At 33.4% G+C, this 12,024-nt stretch overlaps 2 protein-coding genes across 2 annotated transcripts; one reads left to right on the forward strand and one right to left on the reverse strand.

Annotated features, from left to right (window-relative positions):
- Positions 1-150: 150 nt before the first annotated feature.
- On the reverse strand, positions 151-4,244 carry LOC137919855 (kelch-like protein 8). The gene is made up of 4 exons (XM_068763066.1): positions 3,943-4,244; positions 2,683-3,692; positions 1,578-1,924; positions 151-472 (listed from the first exon to the last, which is right to left on the reverse strand). The coding sequence occupies exons 1-4, from the start codon at positions 4,081-4,083 to the stop codon at positions 231-233; spliced, it is 1,740 nt and encodes a 579-aa protein (XP_068619167.1). The 5' UTR covers positions 4,084-4,244; the 3' UTR covers positions 151-230.
- A 363-nt stretch (positions 4,245-4,607) lies between these two features.
- spn-A (RAD51 recombinase homolog spn-A) lies at positions 4,608-11,106 on the forward strand. Its single transcript, XM_068763034.1, has 6 exons — positions 4,608-4,812; positions 4,888-5,087; positions 6,551-6,698; positions 8,101-8,309; positions 8,992-9,121; positions 10,595-11,106. The coding sequence occupies exons 1-6, from the start codon at positions 4,729-4,731 to the stop codon at positions 10,838-10,840; spliced, it is 1,017 nt and encodes a 338-aa protein (XP_068619135.1). The 5' UTR covers positions 4,608-4,728; the 3' UTR covers positions 10,841-11,106.
- Positions 11,107-12,024: the final 918 nt, after the last annotated feature.

The raw sequence follows: 12,024 nt of genomic DNA on the forward strand, positions 1-12,024 counted from the left end.
ACGACATAGCTATGGATGCAGGAAATCGCTGGATGCTGACAGTGCAACACCAGTCATGGTAGCAATCTTTGGGAGAGGCCTAAGCCTTACAGTTGGCGTCTATCAGCTGAAAAGAAGAAAAAGAAGCGGAAAACTAAAGGAGATAACAATTAAATTACAACTTAAGTATAACATTTATTTTAAAGTGATCATTACACTTATTAAGTATTTTTGTACTTTCTCATGCGGAACTACATCATCTCAGGATAACACAACAAGTAACGCATGTGGTAATCTGCTATAGACTTTTCTAAGGGAGGTGCATTTGTCACCAGAGTGCAACAACCTGCAGTTTCATTTACCCTCATAGGACCTTCGGTTTGTAAGAACAAAACTTTAGGCAATTGTTCAGTATCAATATGTTCTTCAACTGACAAAATATCAGTTTGTTTAAATAATTTGTTATTTTGAGTAAATGCCAAAAGACGGCCATCTGAAATGTAAATCAATCATTTAATGTGTTGGCAGAGGCAACACTGTGTGCATTTATATGCCTATTATTAAAAAACACCCAATATCCCATAGCTGCAAAAATAAAAATCTTTAACATATACATCCTGAGAGAATGGGAAGAATGTTAGTTTTCACTGGGTGAAAGCGCACGCATGGAGGGAGAGATATGAGAGGGCGGATCAACTGGCCAAAGACACGGCCCTGAAGTGCAAAAGAAGACCGGATTACGAGGAATGCCCTATCTCATTTGTCAAGGGACAGCTTAGAATGGGAACGCTTGACGAATGAAATAGGAAATTTTTCCCAGACGCCATCTCAGTCTACCGCGTGCTCTGCAGTGTCGAGGTAGACGCGGTCTTGGTCCAGCTTTATACGGGGCATGGGGGGTTCTCTGAGTACCTTCACCGGTTTAACCTCGAGGAGAACCCTTCGTGCTTCTGTGAACCGAATGTCGGCCAGACCATGGTCCACCTTGTGGCCAACTGCTCCGCGTTCGGAAGAGTCCGAGTCGGCTCCGAATGCCGGTTAGGCACTAAGATCTGCGAAGACGCTATAGCCTCGCATGTCGAGAATGATGAGATGCGACCTGAGTTTCTTAGGCTATGTAGAAAAATTATGATGAACGTAATAAAAAGAAATAAAGAGTCAATAATCTAAGAAAAACGTAAATAAAATAAAAGTAAAGTAAGCAAAATAATAAAAAGTATAAAATAAAAGCATGGACTGGTCACATAATGTGAGATGATTAGTGAACACAGTCCAGCACAGCCAACACCTAGAGGCAACATAATAAGGAAAACAGGTAGATCATACAGATGTCGATCTGGTGGCCTTAAAAGAGTTGCAGGGCCATTGTGGACATGCATGCATTGAGACAGGCAGATGGAAGCAATTGGGGGAAGCCTATGCTATTTAAAACAAAATCATTGAAAAACTCTGCAAATGTTAAAATAATATATAGCAAAAGAGAATAAATAAATAAACATTCAATATATGAAGCCTCTTTTGACCGAGTAGAGATGAGATCAGTAATTAAAAACTAAAAGGATTATGGTTCTATAATGAAAAGATTAATATTTACATACCTAAGTTACACATAACTGTCGGTAAATTGATAAAACAGGTAACAAATTGCAGCTGACCATGCTCATTTGGTTTAAACTTATACAGTTCGCAGAAATAATTTTGTGTACAGTAAATATAGCCTTTATATGACACCATACATTTTATTCTCATCTCGACCCGTGCCACTGCATTCCACCGATCAGTATCACCAGTATCTTCATATTTGTATATGTGTTTGTGACCAGCAGTGTATACCTCACTCTCGTGACTACAGATAGCGGGATCTTGTATTGCATCTGGAAGTTTTGCAATATTCCTAAAAGTCTTCTCTCTGAGGTTGTATATTATAGCTGTGTCTAATACTACCCTGAAAATTAAAAATTACCTCAAAGTAATTTTTTAGTTTTACCAATTCAGGAAAGCTTATAAACTAATCATAAATTTTTAAACTTAAGTAGCAATGCTACTGTTCAGATAGCACACTCACTTTTTCCTATCTATATATTATGTAAGATTAATGCCTCTGAATGTGAGCAGGTGAAATGTTGCATGGAACAAATGGCTATTTAAGGTTCTGGAATGGAAACTGGGCCGGCAAGCACAGCTAATGTGATCTACCTATACAGTGGACAAGCAATCAAAAGCTGATAAGGTCATGAAAGATGCTGGATGCAGGCTGCTGCCCTCCAGTATAACTTGAAATCTATGGGGATACCCATGTCAAGTAATGTCCATCCTGCAGCTTTGATGACTGCCTTCAACAACTGCTATGGTTTCCAAAGATGTTTGATTGTTTGTTTGACACATGTCTAATTGATAGTTAAATAATATAATCATAGCTTAGATTAATAGGTTATTTTTATTGTTTATACCTTGTTGACTTGATATGACATGATAAATTCACCTACTATTTTTTACCAAAAAAATATATTGCTTTTAATGAAGTATAAAATATTAGCAAAAATTGGTTGCACAGTATAAATGCTACAATAAACATACATGGTTTAGTACTGGTTAAAAATTGTTAATTGTAAAGAATCATCACGTTGCACTTAATGTAATGTAAAACACAAAATCAGAATATAAACAGAGATTAAGAAATTTTATAAATAAAATGTAACTAACCTAAACCCACCTACGCCTCCAATAATGTACAATGAATCCCCCACTACCACAACACTTCCATGTCTCCTGTATGGCAACTGGACTCCATGCCTATTCCACTCTTTTCTCAATGTATCATAAACTTTAACATCTCTCATAAACACCCCTGTACCTTTACCATACTCTCCACATACAACAATTAGTTTTGTCCCATTATATGATGTTACATTCCATCCCCATAAATTTTTCTCAACTAACTCTAACCATTTTTCAAAGCCTACATTTGGTCTATATGTATACATGTAATGAGGCGATTCATCTGCCAATGGTTCTTTAATGGTCATTGGAACTGATGATGTAAAATACAATTTTCTTGTTTTGCTCTCTTTAACTAGAGAATAACATTCATTGTAAATTCTTTTACTAAACTTTTCACATAACTGGTCTCTTTGTTCTAGCAAAACCTGTTCTGATAATACATGACCAGAAACTAGTAAATCATGGAGACAAGCAACTACCTTTAATGGGAGGCTGTTCATATAATCTACCATTGATGACTTCATTTCTACAAAATCAGCTGCTGACAATCTAGTTAAATCTAAGCACCCCAGAACAACCATCAAGGCATCTGCACCAGTTTCATTATTGAGCACCCATTCCAAACCAAATTTAAATACATCTATCTCACACCCTGTATCCAAATATGGATGGGAAAGATACCAGAATAATTTTTTTATTGATTTTATAAAACAAGTCTTCATAGATTTAAATGAGAATAAACCAAATGCAGCAGAAAATTGTTCTAATTTAACATAAGAAGCATTTTCTGCAATAATTAATGTGTCCATCCAATTATAAACAGACAACTGCAAGTCCAATGTGTATTCTATCTGTTTGATCAGTTCTGATAGTTGAAGAAAATTTGCTGCCATTGCCAATTCGCTAACTATAGGATGAGTGTGTTCTGTTAAATCTATTAAACCAATATTCATGTATTGAAGAATAATTCTCATTATACTTGGCGACAAAACCTATAAGATAGCAACATAAACATATAAAAACATATTAACAGAAAATAAAAAAATTACTTAAATAGCTACAGTAAACAAAGCATCTTCTATTTATATGAAAAGTAAATAATCATAAAGAATTGTTAAAATTCGATAGTGATAAAATTTTCAGACATCCCGACAATGAATAAATATTAACGACCTTTCCTCTTTAGTCACTAGATTTTGAGCTGGGTAATCAAATATATTTTAAGTAAAGAAATATCCTTACATCTATTACAATTTGGCGTTGATCATTTTCTATATAATTCCCACTAAACATTGCTCTAAAGTAATCACTATATTCACATAATAGTTCCTTGTTTACAATAAACTCTTCTCCGCGAATCAATAGTGAAATATCATCATCCATTATTAATAAATACAACAAAAATCTGATTCAAATCTTGCACGGTTTTTTGAATTCTCATCTGTCACCAACAGCTGTTAATCAATAGACAAAATAATATATTAATTTGTAGTACAAAACTAAGAGAACAATTTTGTTGACCCGCTAAATCTGTAAATAGTGTACTAATCTCTCTTTCGAGTAATTAATTACATTTATCATAATCTAAATCTTTTCCTATAAAGTATAAGTAGTGTCTTTTTTTTAAAAAAAACTGATGACATAAAATGACATAAAAGTTTATGAGACATGTTTTAGAGTCTATTTAAAAATTATAAATTTGTTCACAGCAGTTCTTTTTTCAGTCCGTTAATTTTAAATGAATAGCAGGACACAAATTTTTATAATTATGTAATATTTATATAATGATATTTATTAAAAAAATCAAATAAATTGAGGAAAATAAAATACCTGCTTAAGTGAAGTCTTGACAAAGTAGTTACATACTCTTTGCAATCTCTAGTCTTTATTTATAAATGGAGGGAAACTTCAGTTTAGACTTTGACAACATAAACTTGTGAAAGTTGTCGAAATTATTTAAACTGAAACGAAACATCAGCTCTTGTCTACTTGTTTATTCTTAATTTCAATGATTAATTAATAAAAGATATGACAGCAACAGCCTCAGCTGCAACTGCTTCTGTTGACGAAGATTTGGATGAATGCGGTCCACAACTTATTCATAAATTAGAAGTAATGTTTCTTTCTTTCTATTATGTTTTTATTATTGTCATTACTTATAAAAAAAATTGCTTATTTTCAAATCAGGGCAATGGAATTACTTCAGGAGATATTAAAAAATTGGAAGAAGCTGGCTATCATACCATTGAGTCGGTTGCCTATGCTCCGAAGAAATGGTTAATTACTATAAAGGGTATTTCTGAAGCAAAAGCTGACAAAATACTAGCCGAAGCTTCAAAGCTTGTACCCATGGGCTTCACAACAGCTACGGAATTTCACCAGAAAAGGTTAGTATTAACATTATAAAAAGTAAATGAAAACTTGTTAACTTTAACTGTCTTTACGATATTAAATTATTTTACACCCTAGTCACTCATGGTTTATGATGGTTCTGTTTATTATAGTCTTGATGGCTGAGAACTTAAAAAACGTCAAATTTAAAATTACCTTAAGATATTCATCAATTTTATGAAATGTTAAATTATTTAGTATAATGTAAATAATAGTTGATTGAAATACCTATTAAGTTTTAAATAATTTTGGATCAAATTATATCATTACATAGGTGCCATCTCTACCTATTACATACATTTTTTACATTCGATTTTTTTTATATGTTGTAAACTCTACTGACTACTACTCTTAACAACTTATCCTAGTCCTTAGAGTTTATGACTTCTTGGGGTTTATTATTTTTTACAATGTCATATCATTCCTCTTGATTTGTGGATTTTGTCACATACAAATTAAGGGTTTAAGTGATCACTTGATTTGTCTATGGTAAAGTGTAACATTTTCTTGATCTTAACTCATTTAATCTACTCCAGAAAGCCTTTTCATAGAGGCTTCCTATGCATAACATAGTTAAAGTAAGTTAAAAATACAAGAAATTGATTACTAAGGGTTGTTGCTTAATCTTACGTTCAATTAGAATAGAGATATGTATACATAAGTTATTGAGGCAAGATAATTGTTATAATTTCGTAATAAGCTAGGTTTTCTGCCAATATCAATGTATCAGTTTATACATGGAAAGTTTCCATATGTAGTCTGCTAAATTTTTATTTTATTTTACCTCTCCATTTTGGATAAATGCACTCTTCGCCACAATGCCTTTATTCCGGTATCCTATATTATAAAAAATATACAAACCTCATTATTATTAATCAGAGTGGTTTGTTTCATAATAGGATTCTAGATGATGTAAGATTCTTAAGAAGTTATTTTAACAAATACCTGATTAAGCATTATTCTACTAAGCATGTAGTGTCTAATTTCCTTTATGCATAGCTATAACTGTTAGCAAAATAAACAACACATTATTGAACTAAAGTAAACCAATAATTTTATGATCATTATTTTTGTCATTATTATGGTCCAATTAGCAGGCTATGATTATGTATAGTACAAAAACAATTTTTTGTACCTCTGTTCTCTTAAAAATAGCAATATTAAGTTATTAAATTGAAAATATAAAAATTTTTGGAATGCATATTATTCAATAAAATCTATGGTTTTTTGTTATCTCAATAAATGGATTCTTATTATTATAATTACCTGAGACAAAAAGTTGGAGTAAAGTAATTGACTACCCTAAACATATCATTGCCTATGTAATGATTTGTTTATGTAAAGCCTTCATTCCAAAACACAATATAAGGATGTTCATAGTTGACAGCTCATTTTCAAATATTCATTTTATAATAACACAGTGAAATGTATTTTTAATGGCATTATAATCTAATTTTAGAGCAGAAATCATTCAACTGACAACAGGATCCAAAGATCTTGACAGATTGTTAGGCGGTGGCATAGAGACTGGGTCAATCACTGAAATATTTGGTGAATTCAGAACTGGGAAAACACAGTTATGTCACACATTAGCTGTGACTTGCCAGGTAATTTTTTTTTTGTATGTAATATTTTTTATACTCAATAAAAATCCATAACTATCATTAAATTTTTTGTTTATTTATTCACATAGGATCACTTATAATTACCACTTGAAAACTAGTGTTAACAAAATAAACATTAAGCATAGTTAGTTGCACTTAGGGGTAACATTTATTTTTTCAGTATATATAGTAAAAACAACTATTTAAGTGTCAGTATTAGTCAGTACAAGCTACTATTAATAACAGAGTGCTACCCAAAAATAATGTGGTTCAGTATATTAGTTCAAATCATTTTGAGATGCATGGATGTTGAACCTAAGAACTTGGAGCTAAATGCTGTGCTTAACAATAACTTAACAAACTACCTTAACTTAACAAGTACCAATGGTGTAGTTATCTCACTTCGTTCCACATTTGAACTCAAATTGTGATCTGTTGGGTGAGATATTGAGAACCATTAAAAGGGGATTATGGTCATGTCTATATTCAGCCACACTTTGCGTCTGTCCGAATAGTGGTCTCTCACTTTGGCCAAGCTCACAGCGCCTTAACAAGTCATGGCAACGCCTACGTTTCTATCATTAATGTCATCATGGTGATGGCAGCCGATAGACGCCCACTGCCATAGCCCTCCCTCAAAAATCGCCACGATAACCGGCTTTGTACTGCCCGTATACCGCTACTTCTCGGGATCTTGATTATGTCGAACCTCCATCTAGGAAGGCCACTACTACCAATGTCGCTTTTACATGTTTATGATCGGCACTCGAGAACCTGTCGGCCCCAACAGCTGTCCATTGTATGAGCAATATTCTTTGCCTACTGCCACTTCAGCCGAATTCGTCGTGGTACGTTGATGATCTTAGTTCTTTTGCGGTTTTTCTCTTTTCTATTCGACATAATTAAGAATGAGGTGGAGATCCGTAGACGTACGAAAGTAACGATATAACCCAGCAGATTAGTAAGTTGAATTGAGGGAAGAACATTCGGGAAACTACAAACTGGTAAACGCAGCTTAAGACCGCCTCCAAAAGGTACTTTTGGAAAACTATAGGATAAAGACCTGTGTCGTACAGGGAATATCAAGTGACAGATCAAGGCGAATCATTCCGTGCAATATGTGACAAAGCGAGCTAAGAGCTTATGGCCTTTCAAATTTTCCGGAATATCTCATAACAGTATGAGTGGAGGCTCCCACGGAGAACTTTTAGCTTAGTTGCAATCACCAGAGAAAACTATTTTAAGAAGTCTTAAGTGAAGTTTCCTCAGAGTTTGGCCACGTTAAACCCATCTATCCCACCCTATCAAAACCGTCAATCCCAACAGGCAAACGATATTTGTCATTGACCATAAAAAGCAGCATAGTCTCGTCATAGATCTTTCTAACAGAAATAGTATTCCACAGTTACCAATCGAGCAGTCGGGTGGTGAAGGGAAATGTATGTATATAGATACAGAAGGCACATTTAGACCAGAGCGCTTGCTGGCCGTTGCACAGCGCTATGGAATGGAGGGTGCTGCTGTGCTTGACAATGTAGCCTATGCCAGAGCATACAACACGGATCATCAGACTCAACTTCTTGTCCAGGCTTGTGCTATGATGGCGGAATCAAGGTAACATTTTTCATTTTTATCATCAATATGTGATAAGTAAGAAAAGTTCCAATATATAGCCACTTCCGCACATGCAGTCGTAGTAGTAGATGGACTTCTGCAAAATAATGCCTGATTCCATTAAATAATATGTTAGAATTAATAGGTTATAATCATGGACTTAATTTGTCTAAAACACTAATCTGTAATAATAATAATAAACTTAGATATAAAAAAGTACATCAGATAAATAGTTACCTATTAAAATATTATTATATCAAAAACAGTGAAATATGGTATAAGTCTCTCCGTCTTATATGTTAAGTACAGTGTTTTTCAGACAATTTTAGTTGAAAAAGTTACAATACACATTTTAATATATATGTAAATTATTTCTTAGTTGTATACTCTGTACAAAGCAGCCATGGCCATAAGTATAGTTGCTTGGCTCTTTTTACAGTTTCAATGTCAAATATCCTATGTAAAAATTTAAAGATGCTTCCATGAACATATGGATGCTTTCTACCTTGGACAACAGCTGTCTCCATAACTTATTATTTCTTTAACTATTAAAAAAAATTATGTGATTGATTGTTGAGAGGTATTGTTTAATCTTGAGCTCTTGTAGATTAGATATGTAAGTCTTCATAGACTTTAAATTAATTCCTTGAAAAAATGCCATATAAATTGTTCATGTTTTTAGGTATTCCTTGTTGATAGTTGACAGTGCAACAGCTTTGTATAGAACAGATTATTCTGGCCGAGGGGAGTTGAACTCCAGACAACTGCATCTTGGCCGCTTCATGAGAATGTTGCTACGCTTAGCTGATGAGGTATCTTCTAAATATATTTTAAATTAGATAAATTGTCTTGTTATGGAAAGTATTTTTGTATTGTTAACCTTTAACTGTGGACGCGCGGTCTCACAGACCGCTTGCAGTTTGTAATTTTTGTGTTTACCCCTTTCCCTTTGCTCCCCGCATTTGATGCTCTCGGTAGCTTTAGTTTTAGCGCCGAAACGTATGATGAGATAAGAGATTGTGTCGGCGGACACAAATTAGGTGAGTTATTTTACTTTATACTTTAACCGCGGTCTGTCGGACCGCACGTCCACGTTTCCTGCGTAAATAATCTAAACGGTGATTTTGTTTAATTCGATCGTTTTATGTTATTTTCTTTCAAAATATCAAAGAATATTGAACTAGAAGATGGCCTATGATCATTTTATATCGCATTCTTGACTTGTGTGGTATAAATGCTCATGTACCACACAATGAGCATCAGAGCAAAAAAATAAAAAGAAGAGTATTCCTAAAAAAATGGCACGATCTTTAGTCATATATGCATGCGGAACGAATAATAAAAGGAGACGAGCAATAAAACCAAATATATCAAACGAATTGAAAATGAAAATGAGGCGAGTTTTAGGCGCAGATATGCTCCTAGATGAACCCCCTAGCCAGGAGAGTGATTCATTAAAACGAAAAACATGTCGTCTTTGTCCACCAAAACCAAAGAGAAAGTCCAATTACACTTGTATAGATTGTAGGCAGGTCATATGTTTACAGTGTTCCAAACCCTTGTGCAAGGACTGCCAATAATTTTAAACAATTGGACCAATGTCAAAATTTTTTTATTTGAATTTGAGAAGACTTTTATTCGTTTTTATTTTAGGTTAAACCTTAGATTTATAGTTTTGATTGTTATTTTTTCTAAAAAGTTTTATTCGTTCGAGTTTTACGTCCTACAATTGATCTCTAGTAAATGTATGCCAAAAAGTGTATTTAATTGTTATTATGCTTTATTTTATTTACAAATAAAGAAAGATTGATTAAAAGCATCGAAATTATTTAAATTTAATATACATAAAAAACAATAAATACAAAAGTGTACAAATAAAATTAACATTTACGTAATATTTGGACTTCAGAACATAGCGGTCCGAGAGACCGCGCGTCCGTGGTAGTGTGACAAAAAAATGACGTCCATAGTTAAAGGTTAAATTCCTAGATTTCAGGATAAATATTTATTACCTGTTATTTATCTATTCTATTATCTTTTCTTTATTCATTTTTTGTTGAAGTGCTATTTTACTTATTTACTTAAAGTTTTCATGGCATTTTCCACGTTTGTGACATAGACATAGACATATGCTAACTGTGTATGCCATGTAGACAGGTAAATTTCCCAAAATACTTGTTTATTTTTTAAATATATTTGATATTATATTAAAATTCTTTGTGGATATACAAAGTAGTAAAAATATCTAATTATATTCCTACACAGATAAATTTTCTTGATTTCAGTTTGGCGTCGCAGTTATAATAACAAACCAAGTTGTAGCGCAAGTCGACGCTGTGGGAGTATTCAATGCTGACACCAAGAAACCAATAGGGGGCCATATCATCGCACACGCTTCCACCACACGCCTCTACCTCAGGAAAGGAAGGGGAGACAATAGGGTGTGCAAGATATATGACAGTCCCTGTTTACCGGAGACAGAAGCTATGTTTGCAATCAGTACTGAAGGGATTACTGATGCTAAAGAATAAAGGCTGATGTTAAGCAAATGTTGGTGGCCATATTTTGAAGATTATTCTTTAATAACATTTCCTATGTACAAATGACGATTTATATAATACTGTCATATCATACCCAGTGTCTTTCATAAAAAACTTTTCTGCTTATTTTCGAAAACAAATGATATGTATGTATTTAGTATAAGACGTATGTATTAAATGTATTTAGAATAATTATTAGTATGTATTTTTTGTATTGTAATAAGAAAAATAGTTGAACAGTGCATTTTAAGTCTAAATTAACATCTGGTATGTAAAATGAATAAAAAAGTTCAATTTAAGTTTAGTCTTTTTATAAATAAAGATTTAAATTTATTCATTTCTTTTGTAAGCAGCACACATTAGTAATTACTTTAATGACGTTTTAATCGTTTATATATACAAAATTACGGTCATACAGATATACATAAAATGAGATTAGATACCTATATCGTACAAAATATAAAATAAACGTAAGAAATAACTAAATCGATAGTCGTGGAATAAATAATATGCTTAGATGGTTCTAGAACTATTTTTATTTTTTGATGGCTGACCTCTTCACTGTCTATCATAGAGCAGTAAGAGCGCGAGATGGAGACGCTGCAGCTGCTTTCCAAGCTGTACTTATTCTTCGATTTGATACACAGGCCAAAAAATTCTAGCAGTACAAAGTCTACAGAGACTGATACTTGTTTTAAACAATTATTAATTTCATTAAACCTAGTCTGGCCATATTTCTGTTACAAAGAAAATATCCGATAAAAAAAGTTTTATTGTTAAGTTTTATGTGATTATGTAGAGTTAAAAAGATATGTTAACGTACTAAACTAGTAATTCAAAGTCTCCACCCTTAGCTTTAACGGTCGGGCCAAGCGTCGATGGATTTACGAACGGTTTCCATTGGAAACTTGATCGCTGCTGCCTCCAAAGATTTCTTGGGCGACTCAATATCATCATCTTAGGCAGGCCAAGTCCTCTAGCACAGACCACGATTCATAGTCCAAAGGGTATAAGTCCGGACTAGCCGAAGGTCAATCATCAGCCCTTATGAAGTCGGGAACATTTTGCTCAAGCCAAATTTTGGGTAATGCGCGCCGTATGACCCGGAGCTGATTCCTGTTGGAATGTTCACACTTCATTTTTGAATATGATGTTGAGAGGTTTAATTACCACTT

This window comes from Battus philenor, unplaced genomic scaffold (genome assembly GCF_028537555.1).
Source record: "Battus philenor isolate CCGP_79_NKW_IND1 unplaced genomic scaffold, ilBatPhil1.0.hap1 SCAF_17, whole genome shotgun sequence".
NCBI lineage: Eukaryota > Metazoa > Arthropoda > Insecta > Lepidoptera > Papilionidae > Battus > Battus philenor.

Bases quoted from the DNA above. Each gene is read 5' to 3' on its own strand.
- LOC137919855 (XM_068763066.1), bottom strand. From the start codon at position 4,083: ATGGATGATGATATTTCACTATTGATTCGCGGAGAAGAGTTTATTGTA. The intron at 3,693-3,942 runs GTAAGGATATTT...GCTATCTTATAG, and splicing joins AACGCCAAATTGTAATAGAT to GTTTTGTCGCCAAGTATAAT. The intron at 473-1,577 runs GTATGTAAATAT...TTTACATTTCAG, and splicing joins GACAGTTATGTGTAACTTAG to ATGGCCGTCTTTTGGCATTT.
- spn-A (XM_068763034.1), top strand. From the start codon at position 4,729: ATGACAGCAACAGCCTCAGCTGCAACTGCTTCTGTTGACGAAGATTTG. The intron at 4,813-4,887 runs GTAATGTTTCTT...TTTTCAAATCAG, and splicing joins AACTTATTCATAAATTAGAA to GGCAATGGAATTACTTCAGG. The intron at 6,699-8,100 runs GTAATTTTTTTT...AGTATTCCACAG, and splicing joins CATTAGCTGTGACTTGCCAG to TTACCAATCGAGCAGTCGGG.